Below are 24,467 nucleotides of genomic sequence, written 5' to 3'. Positions count from 1 at the left end.
TGAAATGTCAGAAAATGACACAGTTCCTACTGCTGCTCCCAGTACCGAGAGCTGAGTATAGGGCACCATGGCCCTTGTCCCACTTGATATGCCGGGTCACAATGTGTCGCTGCAGCTCCTGACCATCCACCAGGCTCTGTCCCCAGGTGCCTCCCCACGGATGCTGGTTCCACAAGTGTGGGCACGGCATAGATTTCCAGGCTTGATAGACGTTTCCTCCACTAATTCACTTCACCCAGATGCCTTTGTGAAATGTGTCCAGTGAACCATGTGGGGTCCCTGACGAGCAGTGAGGCCAAAAAGCGTGGGCCTGGGGCCCCAGAAGGGGCAGGAGGGAGTGTTTTCAGAGGCTTATCTTAGCTGCCTGTGGTCAGCTGCATAGGAAAACCACCCTGCCCCTGACCAGTTAATAAGGAGACTTCCTCGCTGGGTTTGGAACTTCAATTCTGGTGATTGGAGAAGCTTGCTCTCCCATGTGGTGATGCTGCCTCTCCCTCATGGCCTGCAGGTGTGGGGTGCGGCATCACCTTTTTCCCTCCACCTGGCACCTGCTGTGGTAGAGTCTTTATTATTGCCCCCATTAGCCATGAGAAGATTGAAGCCAGAGAGGCCGGATAATTTGGCCAGGGCAGCCAGGCAGCACTGCAGGGGCTGTGACTGGCTCTTGGCATTGGCTATGGAGCCTTCTGTGTGCCTTGAGAAGGAGCCCCCCTTCTCCCACCAGGGTGGCTGAGCCTCTCCCCAGGCAGGCTGGAGGTTTTCGTGGAGATGAGTCTGTTTTGGACACGGTTGTTGATCCTGGTACCAACTTCACGCAGCACTGATGTTTTTCTTGGGTTTGTTTCCTGCCCTGATTGACCACATATACTGTGGGATGTGATTTTAGAGTAGTTCCTTACAGAAGCCGTGCAGTTCTGTTCCTTCCAGGTTGGGAGGGGCCCACAGACATCTTCTGTGAAGGGGCCACAGAGAGGAAGCATAGCGGTATTCCAGGCCTTGTGGGCCGTGTGGTTTCTCTTGGGCCACTCAGCTCTGCCCTGGAAGGTGAGAGCAGCCCCGGGGCCCACAGATGTGTGGCCGTAGCCAGTAGAACTTTGCAGAAGTCTGTGGCTGGCCAAGGTGTACCGACCACTGCGGTGGAGGACATTTCCTTAGATGTGCAGAGAGAAGCTGCAGGTTGTGAGAGGCCCGTCCTTGGCTGTGGTGTCTTCTCCACACTGCAGATTATAAACATGCTGTGTTTGTGCCTCTCTGTCCCTGGCCCTCTCAGTGAGGGCAGTAACTTGCCTTCCCTGCTCTCTGCACCCCCGCTTCCTCCCGACAGAGTTCCTGTGTGAATTTAACTTCACCTTCAGTCCAGGGAGGGGGGTGAGTTCTCAGCTTTACAAGCTTGGCTCTCAGGCCAGTACTGAGGAGGGCCCCTAACCTTACAGCTTGCCTACCACAAGAGGGTCACACAGAATTTGTATTTGCCCTTCAGAATTTGGTATTTTTCAATTAAGGAGAACTATATACAATTAAAAATTCTAAAAAATTATTTGGAAAAAGCAGTAAAAGCTGGAAAAATTAAAAAAAAAAACAACAGCTTACATAAGACATTTTGTGAAAGCACAGTTTACAGTGAGCCCTTAATGTAGTTTTGTGGACAAACAGGTCATCTTTTCTGTGGATATGGTTTAGTTTGCCTATTACTGTGGTCTGTGGATGGGCTTCATGATTGGTTTGCGTGGCTTTGGAGAGGTGGCATTGGTGTGTGCCTCTCTGCTGGCCTGTGGGTTCTGGGTGCAGTACTGAGCCCTGTTTCCCCTGCTAGACCGTGGCACCGACCAGACCACCCGTGGACCCCACCCAGTCCTGCCTGCGGCCTCCGCCCTCCACCTCCACTACCTCGACTGTTGCCCCTGCTAGTGGCTCAGGCCTGGGACCTTCACCTGCACGCGCCTCCCCGGTGAATAGACCCTCCTTGGGAGCCAACAAGTCACTGTCTCCGGTCACCTCCCGCTCCCCAGGGGCAGCCGTGTCGGCACCCCCAAAACCACAGAGCCCAGCTCAGAATGCCGCGCCGCCCCAGGACAGTTCTCAGGATAAGCTGGCAGAACAAATAGCCTTGGTAAGTGCCTGGGAAGATTGTAGTGTGGAGCCCAGCTGGTAGAATGCATTTGATTTTACTTTCTAATGGGGCAGTAGTTTAAAACGAAGCCTCTGATGGTCAGGATGACTGACTGAGGTATGTGATCAGGAGAAACCAAGATAACAACTGCACAGCGGGCTCTGTCCTGCTGCAGGTAGACTGGTGTGGAGAAGGTCTTTTCTGTGCTGGTGTCTACAGTTTGGGTTGGGGAGTGGGCAAGACGAGAGGTGCTGACTGAGAGCTCAGAGCCGGCTGGAGGCTGCCCAGGCCAGTGCAGGTTGCGGCCTGCACTTAGTTGGTGCTTATTGTTTGTTGGCTGACTAAGCAGTTATGTGTAAGTGCTCTGCCATGAGTGTTGGTCTGGGCGCTCTGCCCCATGTGTGTGGGATGGGGCAGGATTGTACTTTCAGTGTGAATTAGTAGCATGCACCTGAACTGTGTGCTGGATGCTCCTTGCAGGAAAACCAGATCCATCAGCGCATAGCAGATTTAAGGAAGGAAGGCCTGTGGTCCCTCCGACGGCTGCCCAAACTTCAGGAGGCCCCGCGGCCCAAATCACATTGGGACTACCTGCTGGAGGAGATGCAGTGGATGGCCACAGACTTCGCCCAGGAGAGGAGGTGGAAGGTGGCCGCTGCTAAGAAGGTAGGTTTGGGACGCAGGCAATCACAGTTCTCAGGCAGCCTTGGGAGGTGTTATGGACGGAGCGTGCTGTACATGGCAGGTCTCCCAGCCCCAGTCTCTAAAGGGTTTCTTGACTCACGATGTGGATGAAGAATATCCTGTTGTCTAGAGTACCTGCTCTGTCATTCCTTTCTGAGGATTGTCCTCAGGGCTCCAGCATGGACTGCTGGGAACAGACCCGGCTCCTTTGCTGCAGTTCTGTCCTGGCATTTAGTTTATTTTCTGGCCAGTTTCACCTGACAGTTGGCATGAGGGTGCCTTCAGCCCCCCAGATCCAGGCTGAAGAGTAGGAAGGGGAAGAGGCCAGCTGCCTGGAGGGCAGCTCAGGCACTCGTGCCTGGCCTTAAGGCTGCTGGCAGGCTGCCTGCTCCGTGCTGCCTAGTCTTCCCATCCAGCTTCTCTCCATTTCTGCGTCAGAATTCATTTCCCTCTCTCTGTTCCCAAAGCAGGCACCCAGCCTGGGGGAGAACCTCTGGGAGGTGTTTCTGCTGATGCTCACAGTGTGGAAGGTGGCAGATTTCTAGGGCTCTTAGGTCCCAGAGCGCAGAGCAGCTGTCCTTGTGTGCGTGTGTGTAGCTCCAAGCCAGGTGTTTCTCCCTCCACTGCTGTGTGTTTCTTCCTCTGGATTAGATTCATATTTCCTATACTATCAGGACTGAGATTGGTCTTGTGTGCCAGACTGTTCACGTCCCTCCTCTGAATTCTGAATACCCTTGCTTTCCCCGCATAGTTTTGATAGAGAGAAGCTGAGTCCATGAAGATGACAGGAAAGTGTGAATCTAAAGGGTCTTAAATCAGGTTCTTTGGTATTTCAGAACATAACAGTGTGATACTCCATTTTAGAGAAAAATATGTGTACTTGGTAAAATAACACTTGTAGCAAAGTCAAGCAGCACATTGGCAGTGGTTTTTGCTGGAGTCAGTGTTTCTCCTCTGTGCTGTGCGTGCAGGTGAGGGTGCATCTCTCTGTGAATTATGTGCAGTTAAGCGCTGAGAAGATTTTAAGAAAATGTAGCATATCTTTTTTTCTGATGGCATGACACAGGGCACAACATACAATTCTTGAACTTTTACTTACTAGCTTGTCAGAACTGTAGCTCGTCATCATGAAGAGAAGAAGCTTCGGGAGGAAAGGGGGAAGAAAGAAGAACAGAACCGACTGAGGCGAATAGCTGCATCGACTGCTAGAGAAATAGAGTACTTTTGGTCAAATATTGAACAGGTAAGTTCTGACATTCTGATGGGGTCCTGGAACCATAGACTGTGTCAGAGTTGACAAGGCAGGCTTCTGAACCGTGCCTGACTCTGTGCTGGAGAATCACCACAGGTAGAGCCCCAAGTGTCATTTAGAAAGGCGGGGTCCCTGCACCGCTGTGGCACCGCCAGGCTGTCGGCTCGTTAAGAGACCTGGTTCTTCCTGTTTCTCTTTGTGCATCAGAATCTCCATTGGCCATGATCTACGCGCTCTGTGATGTCTGTGAGCCTCTGTGAGGGGCCCTTCAGACAGACCTCTGTTGCAGGTCACTAAAGGGCTTCCCAGGTGACATAATGATAAAGACTCCACCTGCCAATGCAGGAGATGCAGGAGGCACGGGTTTGGGAAGATCTGGAGTAGGAAATGGCAACCCACTTCAGTATTCTTGCCTGGAAATTTCAGTGGCCAGAGGAGCCTGGCAGGCTACACAGTCCAGGGGTCACAAAGAGTCAGACATGACTGAACAACTGAGCACACACACACAGGTCACTAAAGACTGATTCATATGTCCAGAATGGCTCCTCTGTCTTCCTTTCCGTAACAGTGCTCATCTTACCGTCTGACAGAATTTGGGCAGGATGCAGCTGACACACCGTAATGAAAGAGTACCAAATTGAACATTTCTGTTTGAACAGCATGGGGGTGAGGCCACTGATTCCACGTGCAGTTGAAAATCTGTGTACAGCTCATCATCTGCCCTGTGTCCGCGGGTTCGCGGCTGCTTGTTCAGCCAGCCGCCGAGTGTGCGGTTGTCACACTGAGCCGGCCACCGAGCGTGCGATTTGTCACGTTCAGCCAGCCGCCGAGTGTGCGGTTGTGGAGGCTTTACCGCTGGAGGACCTCTGTGCACCAGTGACCGGCACAGCTCAAACCCATGTTGTTCAGGTGTCAGCTGCAATCTGAAGTGAGGTTGGACAGCTGAGCTTTTGGCCTACGAGTTTTAATGTTTTCAAATACGAAACTTTTATAATTTACATCCTTAATAGCATGCTTATTTATTTAACTCTTTGCGTTTAGGTTGTGGAAATAAAACTACAAGTAGAATTAGAAGAAAAAAGGAAAAAGGCTTTAAATTTACAGAAAGTTTCCCGGAAAGGTATGATTACTTTTTAAAAAGTCTTCCCTTTTTCGGGTTGTGTCTGCTTGGACTCTCTGCTCATCGTCTCCCTGTGACATCGTGGCCCCCTGTGGAGCCTGCCCGGGGAGACCTTCCTTCAGCAGCCTGGTCCTGGCATTTCAGTTCTTTTGAGATTTGCTAGTATGAGTCCGTGCCCACAGGGAGATCAGCTTCGTCAGGCTCTCAGAACTGAGGACAGTGAGGTGAACTCCCCCGGCTTCGCCCGTCGGGGTCCCCATCTCTCTAGCTGTCTCACTGCTCCCATGTTGCTCCACAGTAGCTGCCTGGTCACTGGCCACCCAGGAGGTAGCCTTTGCTGGGGGAGGGGATAGTTCCTCTCTTTTATCGATGAGGAAACTGAGGTGAAGAGGTGGTCCCTGCTGAAAGGCATGGATCTGTAAGATCATACAAATCATGAAATAGAAACTTTGCCAGATGGGAGACTGGGTTTCTGCAGAAGCATCAGTGCTGAAAGCCGAGAGCGCGTGTGGAGGGGGGGCTGGCGCTGTGCCACTCTGTGTGCCTGGAGGGGAGGCGGGCCTCACCCTTGCTGTCCTCTCCGCTCGTGGAGGGGGCGCAGCAGAGGTGCCCTTGGTTGTGTGAGGAACGTCACCTCTTTCACAGCCCTAGTGAAAACGAATCATGTTACCTGTCTCTTTAGGAAAAGAGTTGAGACCTAAGGGACTTGATGTACTACCGGAAAACTTTCTGGTAAGTTCGGGACTGTCGTGTCACTGCATGAGAGGATGGAAGTGGTGTGAGTGAAATACAGTGCCTGACAAAGCAGAGTTACTTGTGTCTGGAGAAACTTGTAGACATGAGTAATGTTCTCTTTCGTTATGAAATCAGTCTCCCCCGGGCATAAAGCGAGTTCTTCATAGCTTTAGGCTCACCTGGGTGTTACTTTGGTGGTTTGGGGAGACACAGCTGAACACAGCGGGCGTGGCTTTAGTCTCCCTCCGGCTCTGCCTCCTCCGCACCTTTCCTGTGTCTGGTGTGGACGCACCTGTCACGGCTGCTCCCAGCTCTTCTAGGTGCATATTGCATAGGCATTTCTGCTTTGGTTTCTCACTCTGTGTTTTCAGATCGCACGCTTAACGATTTTTGTTCTGCGTACAGGATTCGGGAATATCTGGAAGAAAAAGAAAAGCAAGCACATCTTTAACCGATGATGAAGGTCTGTCCCCCTCCTAATGCCCTTGGCTGTCGGCAAGGCTCTCTGACATTGCGGCTAGAGAGCTCGCTCAGTGCCCCCAGGGTGTCGAGTATGGCCCTGCCTGGAAGAGTCAGTGGTTCAGAGGCTTGTGGTGTTGGGGGCCAGGTTCCTAGGTGGATGGTGGGGATTTTGCAGTGAAGAAGTGAGGAGCTGGATTGTGAAGGAGGGAGGGTGTCGGATGCTGTGTGTGTCTGTGTGTGCATGCGCACACATGCGTGCTTTTTGTTTGTAGGGAGGAGAGGTGGTAGTGTTGAGGAGTTAGTGGGAAGGAAGGCCTGCTGTCATGAGGGCTCAGTTCAGATGGGCGGTGGCCTGAGGGTGGGTGGAATTCTGCTGTGGGTGCTGGTGGCCTTTTCTCCACCAGGATTCGGGGGCAGGGGTGCAGGACAGGAGCTGAGCTCCGGGAATTTTCAGCTGGAGCCTCCAAAATGGCGATGGTTAATTCACAGTGACGCCATGTAAAGCGCTCGTGGGTTTTTCTTTAGTGCGCTCTGCAGGTGGACAAGAAGTTCCACGTCATTTCCTATTTTGGCCTGAATCGGTCTGTCATGTGATGAAAAACCAGGCTCTATTTCACACCCTGAAATGGAAGAGAAAGTGTAAAGCATGGCCCTGGTTTTTTGCTCACTTAATATACCGTCATTTCCAGATTCAGCCTGAGAAATTAGAACTTAGTTTTAACTTCTGTAATAGCTGTGTGAAACAGTTCTGGAGCCTTGTAGTGTTTCATGAATAGCTGAAGAGAAGCTGACATGGAGTCTCTCTCTCTGACATTTGGTGATGACGTTTCAGTGGAAGATGAGGAGGAGACGATTGAGGAGGAAGAAGCGAATGAAGGGGTCGTGGATCACCAAACAGAGCTGTCTAATCTAGCCAAAGAAGGTAGGCTCTGAGCAGCTTACTGAAAGTGCTCTGTTGAGCATTTGAGACATTATAAATGTTTAAGAGTAAGGTGTAAAAGCCCAAATATATTGCGTTTATTGTAGCCAACTACACTGCCCAGGGTTGGATAGAGTGTGGGGTAACCTTTTCCCAGAGGTGACTGCCAGCCTGAAACTTGCCTTTAGCATTTCTTTGGCTCAGTTTGTCCCCTTCCAGGCGTGTAAATCCTGAACTATGGACAGCTTTGCTTGTATGTTGAAACTTTGTATACACAGAACCACTCTGGAGGCTCATCCACTTGCTTTTCTCAGTTCTGTTCCCGATTTTTGTCCCCTGTGGTCGTGTGTTGCTATAAATTCATTAATTCTCACTGCTGAAGTGTAGTGTGTATGTCCATGTCACGGGTTGTCAGTTGTACTGTTGGTGGGGGTGTTGGTGGTTTCCCCTGCATTGTCCTGATAGACGGTGCTGTGTGCATCACTCTCGTGTTTCCTGTGCGCACGTGCGGGAATGTCTGCTTGGAAGCAGAGGGGTCGGCTTGTGAGGCAGGCACACGTGAGGTGTGTCCCGTCATGGTTAGAGCGGTTGTCTCAGGCCCCACATCTCAGGAGCACCTGTTCTTGTCAGCCTGTGTGGGGGAGCATTGCCCACAAAGTGCAGTGTCTTCTTACCACTGTCTTTACCTGCTTGGTTTTGCATGTTCTTTCCTGTACTGACGGTGGGTGTTCTTCACATGTTCTGGACACATTTCCTTGTCAGTGACATTTGTCGTGGTGACCTTTTTCCAGTTGGTTTGGGGTGGATCTTCATTCTTTTTATGATGCCTTTTGAGAAATGAATGTTCTTAATCTTAGTGCAGTTGAGTTTGTCAGTGTTGATTAAAAAAACTTTTTTTAATCTCAAGATCAAAAGGATCTTTCCATATTGTCTAAAATTCTTTTGCTCTCATACTGATGTCTTTTCATTCACCACAAATTGGTTTTGTCTCTAGTGTGAAATAAGAGTGCAGTTTCTCCCCCCCGCCCCAGATAGATTACAGATTGTCCCAGTGCCACTTGAAATGGCCATCCTTCCTCAGTGATGCCCAGTGTCAACTCAGATATTAGGTTTTCTGATACGCACAGCTTTATAATAATTCTTTCTGTATATAATACTTCTATTTTTAAAAATTATTTTTTTTACTATTTTTGTTTGCACTGTGTCTTCACCGTGCAGACTTCCTCGAGTTGCAGCGAGCAGGGACTGCTCTTTGTGGTTGTGTAGGCTTCTCGTTGCAGTGGCTACTCTTGTTGCAGAGCAGGGGCTCTAGTGCTCGGGTTCAGTAGTTGTGGCCCAGGGGCTTAGTTGCTCTGCAGCATGTGGAATCTTCCCGACCCAGCGGTGGAACCCATGCCCCCTGCCTTGACAGGCGGATTCTTATTCACTGTGCCACCAGGGAAGCCCTATAATAATTCTTGAGGTCTAGCTAGGTCAGGCCTTCTGCCTCATTCTTCTTTGAGGAGAGCCTTGACTATTTTGGGCTTATTTCAGATATGGTTCAGAATCAGCTTATCAAGTTTCAGAGAACCGATTGGGGATTTTGATGTAAATGTAGTTGAGTTAGTGGGTGTTTGGTGAGAACCATGTCTCTATGAAGAGCTTTTTTAAACTGTGATCAAATAGTCTCTCCATTTACGTAGGTCTCTTTAAATAGCTTCCACTAATGTTTTCTGGTTGCATATCCTTGTTAGATTTAGTTCTAGGTGCATTATATTTTTAAAAGTTGTAACAAATGGTCTATTTTAAGATTACATTTTAATTTTTTTGCTGGTGTATAGAAATGAAGTTGATTTTTATTTGTTGATCTTAAATCCAGCAACACTGCTGAATTCTCATGTTGCTTGAATGTATACAACCTCTTCATCCCTAAAGAATAACATTCTTTCTGTATAATCTTGATCCTTTTATTACCATTTTTGCAATAAAGTGTAGCAACAAAGGTGCTGGTGGTGGACACCTTTGGCTTGTTGTTTTTTGTTTTTGGCTGTACCGCACAACTTGTGGGATCTTGGTTTCCTGACTGGAGGTTGAACCCCGGCCCTCAGCAATGAAAGCGTAGAGTCCTGACCACTGGGCCACCAGGGAATTCCCTGGCCTTTGACTTGTTTTTGACTTGAGAGGGGCATCTTCACCTGGAAAGACAGTAGCTTGTGGTGGCTGGTCATGACTGGTTCACATTCAGTGTTCTGTTTCGCCTCTTAGTCTTTGAGCTTCACCTTGTCTTACGTTCTTGTTGTAGGCCTTTCTCATTCATTCTCATTCTTGTGTGCATCCTTGACTTAGTAGAGTCTGTTAACTTGAAACTTTAGCTCCTCCACTAGCTCCTCCACCATGTCCTGTAGTGCAGGAATTGGGAGCAGCCCAGCTGGGCGCTTCTGGCTTGGGTCTTGTGGAGATGCGGCCATCAGCAGGCCCAGCTTCCGGTCCATGCCCCGCCCCTCTGGCCACCCACAACTAGCTGGCTGGCTATTGGCAGGTGAGCCCCAGCCCCTTCACTTAGGGGACTTCTTCACATAGGGACTTCTCTGGGGGTTTGTTCCAGCATCCCCAGAACAGGGCGGCATGGTGGCTGGTCTCCCCAGAGGAGGTGGTCCATGAGCATCTGCATCTCCTACAGCAGAGCCTTGTAAGCTACTCACTGTCATTTCAAGCTGTCTGGTGGTCACCCTGGTTAGCCCTGACCACCGGGGGAAGCTGACCAGCCTGTGAGCGCCATGAATGATGTCACTGGGGGGGGGGGGTGCGTCTTCATCCTTCCCCAGGGTGCCTCTTCCTGGCTGGCTCTCTTCTCATGCCCTTCACGAAACTTTCAGCACTTTGTGTAGATGTGAATTTTTTAAAACTTTAATTCTAAGTATTTAAAATACTTTCTATCTAAAGAAGTATAGAAATACTTTCTGAGTAGGATTTTTTTCTTCCATTATATCTGCAAGCTAGTTTTTATGTGTGAAAGCTGTTGATTCCATGAATTAAGTTTGTTTTAAGACACCTTACTAAATTATCTAATTGATGAAGTAGTTTTTCTGTTGTTTCTCCTGTTTTTTGTTCCTACTTTGATAACCATTATATGATGTATATGCACATTTCCCTGTATTTTGTTATGAAAACATTCAGACAACCAAAGAAATAAAGAACCTTATTATGAACACCCATGTACCTACCACCTCTCTTCTACAATTTCTTCTGCTTGGCTTTATCACGTATCTACCTGTCAGCCTCTTGTGATGAATAGTTTAAATTGTGAGCAAATCTAGTCACTGGAATATTAGTCTTAAACAGGTAGTGCCTTTCCTACTGCTCTTTTAGGGTACTTCTCTGTGGCATTTCTTATTTTGACCACCAATTTTATTGACATACAGTAAATATGCAGAAAAGCTTATGTGTCACAGATACCTAGCTCACAGTGTTCTTTGCCTTGTTTTATACATAACACCATGTGGAACTGTGTTTGAACATGAACCTGAAGTCCCAGTTTCCAGTTACTTCCCCGGACAGACCCATGGAAGTGGGAAATAATGACATTAGAGAGCATGACATTTAAAGCCCTTCAACTTTTCATACTGGTTACCAGAAAAATAAGCCTGTTTATACCACCACCTGCAGTGTTGAGAGTATTTGACTCAGTGTATTGGTCCGGCATTACAGTTTTTAAGATGGTTGCTGGTGTGATGGAGGACTGATTGTGCACTGGTTTCTGGAGAGGTTCAGTTAAATACTTCATGAGCCCTTTATGGTATTTTTTGAGTGTGAAAGCTCCATATCCCTTTCCCACTGTAACTGGGGCTTTAGTTTGCTGTGTTATTTGATCAATTAGGGTGAGCTCTTTATACAGAAAGGCTAATAATCTTTAATCATCCTTTTTGAGCATTTTTACTTGACTTTTATTTGATGTTTTGTATTTTTATGTGTCATCTCCACCAGTTATTTCCATTAGTAGTATTTTTATATTTTCACTTATTAATCTATAGGTTTTATGTACATTTATTAGGTTGTATTTGGGTTATTTTAGGAGTATTCTTTTATGAATAAAAGTTGAGTTTCTCTTTTCAAAGATCCTTACTTTATAAAGAAAATGTCTTATACTTTGTATCAGTAATGGGCAATCATTATTAGCTTTTTTAAAATTCAATGTGCTTTTAGAAAATACACACTTTTCCCAAGGAATTATTTTAAAGTCAGGGAAAGGAATATACAGTTGAGCCTTGAGCAACACAGGTATGAATTGCGTGGGCTCACCTACACATAGATTTTTTTTTTTTTTCCAGTAGTAAAGACTACAATGTCTGCGATCCATGGTTGGTCAGGTGTGAAGAAACCTCTTACAAGGAGGGCTGGGAGTCGTACTCGTATTTTCCTCTGCAGAGTCAGCACCCCAACCCCTGAGTTATTCAAGGCCAACTGTGTGTGAAAGGGCCCTTCTCCCAAAGGGCCTTTCTTCCCAGCTGACACTGTTTGTGTAAAATAATCTTTCTTCCTGCAATCCTTTCCAGCTGAATTACCCTTGATCGATTTGATGAAGTTGTATGAAGGTGCCTTTCTGCCAAATTTCCAGTGGCCCCAACCTAAGCCTGACAGTGAGGAGACAAGCGAAGAAGAAGGTCTGTCTTGACATCTTTGAAGAATTCAGCTTTGAAAACAAAAGCCAAAATACCAAACAGAGGAAGGGCACTTAAAATAGAGTTTAAGAATTACCTTTACCTTTTTCAGTCTGATGAAAGAAAAAGTTGAAAATATATTTAATATAAAGTTTACATTAATAGTATTATTAAGTTCTGTGCTTTTTATTTTTATTGGTCAACTTGGCATAGTTTTCAGAACATTTGATCAAGTTGTGAACAGTGTAGAAACAACCTTCTTCAGATTGTATGTCACCTCGATTTTATCATGTTTATCCAGGCTGCGCTATGCTTGTTTAATTTAGCGCACCCATTTTAAGGTCTTTACCTGACTTTTATTGAATGTTCCAAGCAGGTTCACAGACTATGCCCCATAGAGTCTACTACTTGTTTTCACCCCACCTGTTCTGGTTGGTAGACATGGCTGCCTGTGGGGCGTGGTGGGCAAGGGAGGGGCCCAGAGGAATTCTGTGGGGATACAAGGGCCTTCCGGACCCCTTGCTGCAGCCGGACTCAAGGAGGGGCTGCTGGCCCCCTTGCCCAGACTCAGATGCTTCTGATCCTTCCTTTCTTGACGGCAGAGGTGCGGTCTCTGAGTCTGTGAGTGGTACTAGCTCTAATGCTGGGCAGATGTTTTCCAGTTTCACCCAGTGGCCTTCCAGAGTGCTCCTTCAGACTTTGTAAGAGTTTGTACCTGTTTATCTGGAGAGCATTGTTAGCTGTATAAAGGTGGATTAAAAACAAACTTGCTGCTTCGTTCTGTATTTGAAGTATTTGGGTTCTGTCGACTCCTTTTTTCTCTTCTCTTTTTTCTTCTTTTCCTTCTCCTTTCATTCTTTTTTTATTTCTTTTTCTTTTCATGCTAAGTGGGCTCGTAATATTATCACAGCATCTCTGACCCCACAAATCCCGTTTTCCCATTGATCACAGACATGGAAGACTGCCCAGGGGACCGGGAGAGTCGGAAGGATGTGGTTCTCATTGACTCGCTCTTCATCATGGACCAGTTTAAAGCTGCAGAGAGAGTGATTGTCGGGAAACCTCATACCAGGGACATCGCGGAAGTGACCGCTGTGGCTGAAGCCATCCTGCCCAAGGGCAGTGCTCGGATCAGCACTGCGGTGAGGCTGCACCCTTCGTAAGGGATGGTATCCCTGTGCGGGGAGGGTTCCTTCCTCCCAGTGGCAGAAGTTGTCGGGAAAAACAATCACTGATCTTTCCTTTTCTGTTATCTATGAATCACCTTTGTGGCCTTCCAGTAGGCTTATCCTGTGACTGCTCTGACTTCACTTTGGAGGAAGAATTGTAATGGTTCTCCTGAGATGTGTGTGTTGGCCCGTCTGCCCCACAGGTGAAGTTGAATGCCCCGGCCCTGCTGTACGGCGCCCTCAGGGATTACCAGAAGATTGGCCTGGACTGGCTGGCCAAACTCTACCGCAAGAACCTCAATGGCATATTGGCAGATGAAGCTGGGCTTGGGAAAACAGTGCAGATCATTGCCTTTTTTGCTCACCTAGCCTGTAATGAAGGTAAGAGACTGTTGTTGTTTAAATAGTTTGTATTTGCTGAGACTGAAGCATGGGTGGTACATCTAGCTTGAGGGTGGTGGGTTGGGGGGGGCGGCTTTTTTCTCAGTTCCACACTCTGATCCAGGGCTTGAGAGAATAGGGCTTAGAAGCACTCATCTCTGGAGCCAACAAAACTTGCATTTACAATAGATACTACATCGAGTAACTCACGAGTTCTCTAAGTCTAATGTAATACAGGATCCAGCTGGCTGTGACTGAGGCTTTGTGACTTCAGGGTTCTGCTGCCCGCCAGTGTGGATGGCAGAGCAGGCAGCAGGGCCTCTGTACTACTTCTCGTTGGCGTGAGTCCTTTTGGCTGGGTGCTCACTGCAGTCTGCCCCTGGGCTGGTTGGGGAGCGGTCCTCCTGGTAATTTCAGTAGCACTGCCCTCCTGTCTCTCTGCTGGATCCTGCCACCCACAGGGCTTCTTTCCTAGAAGAGTTTCATGCGAGTAGCCTGGAGCCCTGTGAGGGCTCGGCGTCTCCACAGCAACAGAAGGTTGGGGTGTCCTGTGCCCCCATAGGAGGCTGTGCCCTCTACCCTAAATGTCCGTTTCCTCAGCCTCTTTGAACTCACATGGAAGTTCAGCTTGGCACTGTTCACCACCCTTCATGCCCGCGGGGCTGCAAATGAGTCTGTGCCCATGTCTCTAACCAGGACGGGGGCTTGTGGGCTTCTCCCAAAGGAAGGGTCCGCTGGCACCTGGGGTGGAGTGATGGAGGGCAACAGAAGCTCATGCATGTTCCAGCACTTAGTCAACGCCCAGGGACCCTTCTTCTCTGTGTCAGCGCTTTAGAGGCAGGGCGGGACCGCTCGAGCTGGAAGAGTTGACATCCTGAGTTGCTGGGTGGAGGTTCCTTCAGCCCAGGAGAGGTTTCTTCCTCTGTGGCCCCTCTGGATTCGGACACAGTTACCTTAGCGTCCTCAGTGAATAACTCTGCCTTGCCTTTAGTTTTGAAAGCTTACGTTTAATACAAGTGCATCAACTTCGGGACCTTTTTTTCTTGTGTTAATATGTTTGTTTTTGACCCAATACCATGAAGTGTTCAGTGTAGTACTTTAAAATCAGTTTTAATTATCTCAAGATAGAAAAGCTACCGTGTCTCTTGTCTAGTTTAGTTGAAAAAAATATTTCTTATTATATTTATAATAGCGTGAAATTGGAAGCAACATACACTTCCAAAAATAGGGGATTTTATTTCATTAATTGAACAAACAAGTGACTCAGTTATTCATTCTATAGGTGCTTACCTAGTATCTACCCCATTCCAGGTATGTTGTAGTCGCAGGGGGTGCAGCTGTGAACAGAACAAAGCGCCCACCCCCTCAGGAAGGCCCGCAGCAGGCACGGTGACTAAGGATGCAGCATATTGGCATTGTGTACCGTGTGCCTTGCAAGGCCTTTGAGCAAAGGCCTGAGAATGCCATGGCCACCTGAGCTCGGGGCTTGGGGAGGTGGAGTGGTGGGTGCAGAGGTTGAAGGAGTTGCTGGTGTGTCCACGGGGCAGTATTGAGGCTGGTGTGGGGGCTGGAGGGTGCAGAGCCAGGAAGGCCCGTCTGCTGGCCAGGTGGGGGCCTTGGTCTTCGTCCTTAGAGGTTTGTGTCACTGCTATGTTGGAGGAGTCCCTCGGGCACCTTGGTGCTGGGAACAGACTGGAGGTCCAGCTACTGGGAAGCTTGACGAGTTGGAGGAGAGGCAGGTGCTTGGCGCTCTTAGCGGGCTCTGCAGGGTGGGTGGGTGAGCCTCTGCCGCCTGCTTCGCTTCTGCACGGGCAGACCGAGGATCGCTCACCTTGGATGTGGCTCCCCCGTCTGCCCTCACCCCAGGGGGCCCAGTGTCCTTGGGTTCATCACTGAGTAACCGTAAAACTGTGTGCCACTTCCTCAAGAACAGTGGGAGTTCCAGGAGAGTTTGAGGGGTTCTGATACATTCACACAATTAAAATTTCTCATAAACTCACCACTTTCTTTTCTTTTTAAAGTAAAACAGTAGGCTGCAGCTGTCCACACGCACCTGCTTCCATCCCCAGTGGTGACCACTCTGGGCAGTCTGGGGTGTGTCCTGCCCCGCTTCACCCAAGTGTCAACAGACATGTTCACAAACACAGTTGTGGACACTCTGCTCCTCTCCAGAAGTGGAACAGTAATGCTAGTGGAAAAAAAATCTTGTTTTTCACTGGGAGGAAAGGGTCAATGGGGTTGGTTTGCATTTCTATACTCGTGAAGTCCTGCCTTTCAGAGTTTATTGTCTGCTTGTGTTTTTTCCTTTGTGAAATTTCTCTCTCTCTTTTTCTTTCTTGACTGCCACACAGCTTATGGGATCTTAGTTTTCTGACCAGGGATTGAACGTGGGTCCTCAGCACTGAAAGTGCGGAGTCTTAGCCACTGTCCTGCCAGGGAATTCCCGTCCTTTCTGAAATTTTAGTTCACTTCCTTGTTCATTTTCCTCTTGGCTGGTTTTTTCCTTCATTTAATTGAAGTGTGTTTGATTGACATGATTGTGTTAGTTTCAGGTGTACAGCAGAGTGATTCAGTGTTATATGTATGTGAATATTTTTTTCAGGTTACATATATTTTTATATATACTTTTTAGATTCCAAATATAAGTTATAACATAATGTTTGTTTCTCTCTGACTTACTTCACTCAGTTTGATAATATCTAGGTCCATCCATGTTGCTGCAGATGGCATTATATCATTCTTTTTTTATGGCTGAGTAGTATTCTATTGTGTGTGTGTGTGTGCGTGTGTGTGTCCACACACACACACCACATCATCTCTATCATTCATTTGTTGACAGACATTCACATTTCTTCCTTGTCTTGACTGTTGAAATAGTGCTTCTGTGGACATTGGATGCAGTATCTTTTCTTTCTTTTTTTATTTAATATTTTTTATTTTTATTGGAGTACAGTTGCTTTACAATGTTGTATTATTTTCTACTGTACAGGGAAGTGAATGTTTTATATATATACACACATATATCCTATCTTTTTTGGATTTCCTTCTCGCTTAGATCACCACAGAATATTGAGTAGATTTCCCTTTCCTGCAGTAGATTTTCATTAATTTCTATTTTATACATAGTATAAACCCAACCTCACAATTCATTCCTCCCCACCCCCATCTCCCCTTGGTGTCCATATGTTTGTTCTCTGCGTTTGTGTCTTATTTCTGCTTTGCAAATAAATTCTGCTGTATCAGTATTCTAGATTCCACATTATACGATATTATAGGATATTTGTTCTTCTCTTTAGCTTCCTTCACTCTTTTCTAATTAGAGATTTCTCTGGATATATACCCAGGGGTGGCATTGCAAGATCTTGTGGTGGCGCTCTGTTTTTAGTCTTTTTAGGGAACCTCCAAGGAACACCTATTTTCCACAGCAGTTGCACCAATTTATATTCCCACCAACAATGTAGGAGGGTTCCCTTTTCTCCACACCTTCTCCAACTTTTATTGCTTGTAGACTTTTCTCTTTGACTACGCTGTGTGGCATGTGGGATATTAGTTCCCTGACCAGGGATCAAACCTGTGCCTGCTGCATTGGAAGCATGGAGTCTTAACCACTGGACTGCCAGGGAAGTCCCGCTTGTAGACTCTTTGATGATGGCCATTCTGACCAGAGCGAGGTGGTACCTCACTGTAGTGTTGATGTGCAATTCTCTAATAATGAGCAGTGCTGAGCATACTTTCAAGTTCTTGTTGGTTATCTGTATGTCTTCTTCAGAGGAATGTCTGTTTAGGTCTTATGTGCATTTTTTGATTGAGGTGTTTGTTTTCTTGGTATTGAGTTCTATGAACTGTTTATATGTTTTGGATGTTAACCCTTTGTCAGTCATGTTGTATGCATATATTTTCTTCCATTTGGATGATTCTTTTTAAGGATCAGTATAACACTTTGCATATCAGCTGTTACGAATATAGATGTGTGCATTACAGATATTTTTTCCAAGTCTGCCATTCCTGATTTTTAACTTGGTTTAGGTTTCTTTTATAGCACAAGAGTTGAAATTTATGTATGTATTACTCTAGTAATTTAAACAGCCTTACTTTTCTGGAGAATGAGATTGAAACTGTGTGGTTTGGGATGGGTTGGGATGGTTTGGGTGTGTTCTGACTAGCAGTTGGCAACCGTCATGAGCATGAGTGTTGGACCAGTGCCCATAGCGTGGGGGTGATGGCAGGCCATGCTGGGTAGGGGGGCTTGGTGAGCAGGTGCAGGGCTCCTGCCTGAGGTTTCTTCCTTTCTGAGCATCGTTTTGTGTAGATGAGGTTTCTTCTCCCACTTACATTAGTGGTCTATGGTTTTGAATAAATTCTCATTTTACTGGGCGCTTACTTGTTCAGCACCTTTGTGGAGTGTGGCCTGTGGCGGCGCTGGGAGTGGGGACGCAGCATGTTGTGCTACTCTGCAGGGAGGACAGAGGACAGCCCTCTGTTCCTGGTGATGCCGGCTCTAGTCATGCCTGGGCTCTCGCACACACCTGCTCACCGGGCACAGTGCTGGGTGCCTGGACTGGACACATGGCTTTTGTTACAGAGGAAACTTCTGTCTCCTTTGTAGGCAACTGGGGCCCTCACCTTGTCGTTGTGAGGAGCTGCAACATACTCAAGTGGGAGCTGGAGTTGAAGCGTTGGTGTCCGGGGCTCAAAACGCTCTTGTATGTTGGCAGCCACAGAGAACTCAAGGCAAAGAGACAGGTATGTTATTTTAAACGTGAAATAGAATGAAACAGAAAACTATCTTAATTTCTGTAGAAAGCAAACTTCAAAGTGTTAGCATGTACTTGTTAGTGTAATTATTGTAAATCACTCATTTGCAAGACCCCAGACTTTGTAGTTGTCTGGACTTGGAGCCCCTGGAAGCAACAGACCATACCTAGTAAACTGGCCTGCAGGGGTTCCCTGGAGGGCTTATGCTTACCTCCCAGAAGTGAAGGGACACCCCCAACCCCAGAGCTCAGGTAGTCTCGGGAGGGGCTGCCATCCTTTTAAACCATAGATCTGTTGGTTATCATAGTCAGAAATGAGAAATTGTGGTGCATCCTGAGTTCTGAATTATAAATCCATAAGTAATTCCCATGGACGTGTTTATAAGGAGTATTTGTGACAAACAGAAGAGCTTCTGAAGCAAATTTGGACTTGTATGTTTCTGTTTTCTGCCCAGTAGTTTCTAGTACTAGATTCTAAGTAAATGTTCCAGATCACAGTTGTTCATTGAAGAGAAAAATTTGGCTTATGGTTAAAGTCAACTGTGTTGAGTAGTACTTACTAAAAAAGTATCTTTTCTTTAAGGTGTCTCTTCTTGGCTTTTTCTTTTTTATTTTTACTGTCTCTGGTTATTGCTTTTTAAAACCTTAAATGTAATCAGTTGCAACATAGCTATTCATGTTTCCTGTCAGCTTCGGAATATATGTTTCCTTCACTAAGATTATATACCATGAAAACAAGCCCCACTTCAGGACACTGTGTGGCTAATATATTTTCCAAAAGCAGTAGTTAATGCCCCCAAAGCAGTTTCTTAATTTGTCCACACGAGGGCTTTCGCCTCCTAGAGAAAAAAGATCCTAAAAATATAAACGGCCGTTTTCTCTGTGGTGGCAGCAAGTTATTAAGAAAAAGGAGTGGAGTGACAGTGATGGGGACAGGGTGAGTGGGGGGTGAGTCCTCTCCAGGCGGCTTGCTCCTGAGCAGGTGGTGAGGCCTGGCTTGTGTGCTGCAGGAGTGGACGGAGCCCAACAGCTTCAACATCTGCATCACGTCCTACAAGCAGTTCTTCAAGGGCTTCGCGTCCTTCACGCGGGTGCGCTGGAAGTGCCTGGTCGTCGATGAGATGCAGCGCGTGAAGGGCATGACTGAGCGGCACTGGGAGGCCGTGTTCACCCTGCAGAGGTCTGACTCCCCCTGCGTGTGCCCTGTGCTCTCTGTTGCTGATGTGAAGGTTCTTTGGAGGAACTACAGGGAATTGCAGTTCCCCCAAATGGCCTTTCAGCTGCAAAGACTCCCCCTCACCTCTGTCCCAGCACTTGAGGGCTGAGGAGACCCAAAGCTCCTGCTTAATTCAGTTCATTAACTTGTGTGCGTGCGCGCGTGTGTGTATACACATGCGCATGCGTGTGCGGGCTCCACGGTCACCGTCCCTCTCCTTGAGCATTGTCAGAGAGAGCGACTCTGTGCCCAGCCTGAGTCGTCTCTCCGCCTCTGCTCAGCCAGCAGCGCCTGCTCCTCATCGACGCGCCCCTGCACAACACCTTCCTGGAGCTGTGGACCATGGTGCACTTCCTCATCCCGGGCATCTCCAGGCCCTACCTGCATTTCCCCCTGAAGGCCCCCAACGAGGAGAACCAGGACTACTACCACAAAGTGGTCATCCGACTGCACCGGGTATGCGGCTGCGGGCCCCCGACGTAGTGTGGATGTGACACCGTCTTTGGAAAGGAAACAATGGAGCGCGGTCTCTTTTCAGGTGACACAGCCCTTCATTTTGCGGAGAACTAAGAGAGACGTGGAGAAGCAGCTGACGAAGAAATACGAGCATGTCCTCAAGTGCCGCCTCTCCAATCGACAGAAGGCCTTATACGAGGATGTCATCCTGCAGCCGGGGTGAGTGTGCGCCCCACCACCCTCTCTGCCCGCACGGAGCAGGGCCCCCTCTGGTCTCTCAGAAGGCTCCTTTTCGGGAGATGGGCGTCTGGAGCTGGAGGCCACGCTTCTCTCAGGCTCAACAGTCCTGTCTCCTCTCTGGTCCCGTCAGAGTTTCTGCCCATAGCCGGCCCAGGAGGCGCACAGCATTGCGCCAGTGTGCAAGGACTAGTGTGGAGGCAGGGCATTCCTTCCCCAACCCAGACAGACCCCTGGGCTCTTCAGGATGCCTGCCCTGGCGCTCTTTGGGGGCATGCCATGGAGAGTGCCCCCACGTCTAACCCATGCCCTGGCTCTCTGGCCTCCCATACTCTCTCATGGGGCGGTGAGCGAATCTCAGAACCACAACCTCGTGGAGGTGGGTTGGCATGTGGCAGATTTACTCAGCAGGTCAAGGGGATGTACCAGCCGTGCATTGGTAGAATGGGGACAGCAGCGGGGAGAAGCCCGGCTGGCACGTGCTCGCACCCCTGACAATGCTCTTGTCTCTTCCCGCGCATGCGCAGAACCCAGGAAGCACTGAAGAGCGGGCACTTTGTGGACGTGCTGAGCATCCTCCTGAGGCTGCAGCGGATCTGCAACCACCCTGGACTGGTGGCGCCCCGGCTCCCGGAGTCCTCCTACACAGCAGGGCCACTGCAGTACCGCTCCGCCTCACTTGTCCTGAAGGCGCTCGACAGAGACTTCTGGAAGGTACAGAGAGAGTGCCTTCATAGGTGTAATTTAGGGGTAGGGACCCAGGTCTTTTTATTAAAATATTAGTAGCTATACCTAGGGCTTCCCAGGTGGCACAGTGGTAAACAATCCACCGTGGGTTTGATCCCTGGGTTGGGAAGAGCCCCTGGAGAAGGACATGACAACCCACTCTGGTGTTTTTGCTTGGAAAATCCCATGGACAGAGGAGCCTGGCAGACTATAGCCCCTGGGGGTTGGAAGGAGTTGGATACAGCTAACAACTAGCCATATATACACAACTATCCCTAGGTGGGGAAATTTGGTTGCTTTTTAACCAAAAAAAAAAAATAGTTGTATACCTTTCTGTGTTTGAATTTGGGGGTAATGAAAGTTTTTGAAAACCCCAAATTTTAAAACAGAACAGATTGGGATAGGTCAGGTGATTCCGAGCACAAGTATGCTGAGCTCACGGGTCTCAGCGGGGTGGGGACATGCCCTCAGGGACTGGCATTCCTACTCTGGCTTCCACCAGAGAGACTTGACCTGAGAGCATGACCTGACCAGCCAGGCCACTGGCAGGCTAATGCCTGAGTTCCCCTTTGCTGCCTCTACCCCGGAGGACCAGGGATCAGGTCTCACAGACACTGAGGAAAGGGAACCAGCTCTGTGGCCTGGATAGACTTGTGCAGGTTTAGCACATGACCCTGGGGCCAAATCGTTGGGGGTGGAGGTCCCGGCTCTCCCTCGTCAGGGGTCCAGCGTTGGGTGCTCAGTTGACCTTGGTCTCCTCACCACACCAGGCACTTGTGAGGAGTCAGTTTATGTACATGTTGGTCTGAAGAAGGGGCTGGTTGGTGAGCAGTTTGTGGTGAGTTAGTGTGAGGGATGTCGTGCTGCCACTGTGATCACTGCTCTTAATGTAGGGATGTGTTCTTTGTTGAGTTAGAGAAAACCTGATCCATGAGGAATAAAGATGAGTCAGAAGCAGGTTACCTGAGATACTGCTCGGGTGGGGAGATGTTTCATGAATGGAAGTTTTTATGTTGTGTTTTCGTTTTCAAAACAGCTTAGTTGAGATAATTCACTACCATAAAGTTCACTGTTCTGAAATGTACAGTTTGTTGGTTTTAGTATAGTCACAGAATTGTGCAAGCATCACAACTAATGCTAGAACATTTCATTGCCTCAAAGAAAATCCACACACACTGTCACTCCCATTCTCCCTCCCCATCCCTGCTACTCATCTGTGTCTGACCCTGTGGATTCATCTGGTCCAAATATTTCACATCAGTGGCTTATTTCACTGAGCGTAGTGTTTTCAGAGTTCATTCATGTTGCATCATGTGTCATAATCTCTTTCCTCTGTTGTCTGGATGGACCACATTATGTTCATGTGTCCACGAGCTGATGGACACTTAGGTGGTTTACACTTTTTTGGTCACTGAGTGCACATTCATGTATAAGTTTTGTGTGGGTGTGGGACTTCCTTCCTGTGGGGCTCTCTTCTTGTGGGCACATGTGTGACAGGTGAAAAATTGTGGGGTCGTGTGTTGAGTCCATGTTTAACCTTTAGATGAACTGCCAGACTGTTTTCCACAGTAGTTGCTCAGTTTCCCATCCCCATCCATGTGTGAGGGGATGAGGGCTTTCATGCCTCCACTTCTTTGCCCACACCTGCTGTCCCTCCACTTTGATTCCCACCATCCTGGTGGGAGTGAGAAAGACCCAAGAGAAGAACAGGTGGAGCAAGCTTCCCCAGGGCTCTGGACATAGAGACATCCATATGCCCACCACACCCGCACCAGTGCGCTGGGGTCTCTTCCCAGCTCCGCCTTGACAAGACCAGGCATCTCCGTCTGCTTAGACCAGCATCTCCCAGGCTCGTTCCTCTCCGCTGCTGAGTCTGTTCTGTCTCTAAGTGCCACCCTCTTCTTTCCCACCCGCCTCTCGGGATGACCACATGCCATCACTCCCATGTTAATGATGGGGAACTTGGGACTTCCCTGTGGTCCAGTGGTTAAGATTTTACTTTCTAATGTAGGGAGTGTGAGTTCAATCCTTGGTCAGGAGCTAAGATCTCACATGTTTCATGGCCAAAAATCCAGAACATAAAATGGAAGCAATATTGTAACAAATTCATTAAAGACTAAAAATGGTCCATATAAAAAAAAAAAAGCAGACCCGAGCATACCACGTCCCACCAGGTGCCTCTCGGGAAGATGGCCAGTCGGGGCCTGTCCTTCCCAGTTTGGAACCCACTTTGATTCCTAGTCAGTTATTTTTTCTCCTGCCGCATGTAGCAAAATTGTTTTCTTTTTTTCCCTTAGGAAACGGACCTTTCTATATTTGATCTTCTTGGCTTAGAAAATAAAATGACTCACCACGAGGCAGAACTGCTGGGTAAGAAGAAGGTGACGCGGAAACTCTTTGAGGAACTGTTCACTGCGCCGCTGCCGACAAGCAGGCCGGCGGCCGTCAGACTGAAGCCCAGCAGGTATGTGGTATGGTGTGGAGCAGCACGTCCTGCTCACCGGCTGCCTCTGGCTGTGGGTTGTGGGTTGTGGGGTCCGGGTGGCATCCCCTCTTCCTCCTGCTGAAAGAGACCCTGGCCTCTCAGGGAGAACTGGGATGACTGGGTTTCCACATGAGAACTTGGGCTACAGCTTGTGAAGAGAAAGGATAATCCTCTAATCTGGTTATCTGCTTCTCCTGGAAATGCCCAAGTGTGCTTGGTTTTTGGGATAAACAGCAGGTGTGATCAGGCCAGTGTGGCCGCTCGGCTGCCTGAAGAGAGAGCCCTTTCATCATTTCGGAGAAGCACTGGGCTTTGGGAGGGCTCTCCGTGGGGAGGCGGTCAGAGATGGGGCAGTCAGACTGCCTATAACCTGGTGCAGGCTCTAGTGGCAGCCGTCAGAGTAGGAGGGCAGAGGGGGTACTGTGGGGGCGGGATTAGGGTCCCTGAGTGCTGTGGGGGTGGGGTTGGGGCCCTGAGGTCTAGCAGAGACTCCACCCTGGCTACAGCATCAGGGGCAAAAAGGGACATCTGCGGGTGCCATGAGACTAGTCGGAGCAGGCACCCTAGATGATGAACTCAAAACACAAATGACTTGAGGTAGACGAGGTAGGCTAAATCCATGAGTTGGATTTATGCAAAATTCTGGGCACCAGTCAGAAACAAAGGAAAAAGCAGGTTGGTGATTTAGGGAGAAAAGGGCCAGCTCTGCAGTTGGCAGCCTGTTCTTACTGCCTTCTTACTTGATGACTTGGGTCCGACCACCCTGCCCTCAGCTGCCTTGCCTGCACTCGTAGGAGCCTGCAGCCCTCAGTTAAATACAAAGCTGGGCAGAGAAGCCCTCATTTAGTTGCTTCTGCTGGTCGTCTCCACCTGTTGCATTGCACAGGGGTTTTGAAAATACAAAATTCCTGCCATTATGGTTTCTAGGTGAAAGAAACATGAAGAGCACATTGCCTTGTGATAAAGTCAGACAGGGAATTTGTGTTGTGGCTCCCCCTTTATAGTTTTCCCCACTGACACCTATGAGGTGCCTTTATCATTTCTGCTGTTTCTTGTTACCTAATTGTGCAAGTTGATTTTTCATTCTACTTGACTCTTAATCAAAAGAGTAGTCTAATGGACTT

General features: G+C 48.3%; 1 protein-coding gene across 12 annotated transcripts in view; it reads left to right on the top strand.

Annotated features, from left to right (window-relative positions):
- EP400 (E1A binding protein p400) overlaps positions 1–24,467 on the top strand; it is a 107,473-nt gene that overhangs the window by 38,413 nt on the left and 44,593 nt on the right. For all 12 annotated transcript variants that reach the window (XM_043488578.1, XM_043488586.1, XM_043488568.1 and 9 more), the window contains 16 exons: positions 1,814–2,110; positions 2,591–2,776; positions 3,897–4,037; positions 5,088–5,166; positions 5,849–5,898; positions 6,307–6,364; positions 7,196–7,285; positions 11,815–11,922; positions 12,871–13,061; positions 13,292–13,469; positions 18,076–18,212; positions 19,234–19,403; positions 19,721–19,895; positions 19,978–20,114; positions 20,660–20,846; positions 23,156–23,322. In XM_043488578.1, coding sequence (XP_043344513.1) covers positions 1,814–2,110; positions 2,591–2,776; positions 3,897–4,037; positions 5,088–5,166; positions 5,849–5,898; positions 6,307–6,364; positions 7,196–7,285; positions 11,815–11,922; positions 12,871–13,061; positions 13,292–13,469; positions 18,076–18,212; positions 19,234–19,403; positions 19,721–19,895; positions 19,978–20,114; positions 20,660–20,846; positions 23,156–23,322 — 2,351 coding nt within the window. The remainder of the gene's footprint in view (positions 1–1,813; positions 2,111–2,590; positions 2,777–3,896; positions 4,038–5,087; positions 5,167–5,848; positions 5,899–6,306; positions 6,365–7,195; positions 7,286–11,814; positions 11,923–12,870; positions 13,062–13,291; positions 13,470–18,075; positions 18,213–19,233; positions 19,404–19,720; positions 19,896–19,977; positions 20,115–20,659; positions 20,847–23,155; positions 23,323–24,467) is intronic.

The sequence above is a fragment of the Cervus canadensis genome, chromosome 1 (assembly GCF_019320065.1).
Source record: "Cervus canadensis isolate Bull #8, Minnesota chromosome 1, ASM1932006v1, whole genome shotgun sequence".
Taxonomy (NCBI): domain Eukaryota; kingdom Metazoa; phylum Chordata; class Mammalia; order Artiodactyla; family Cervidae; genus Cervus; species Cervus canadensis.
Note: the sequence above shows the minus strand (reverse complement) of the source record. Positions and strands in the feature narration are given on the sequence as shown.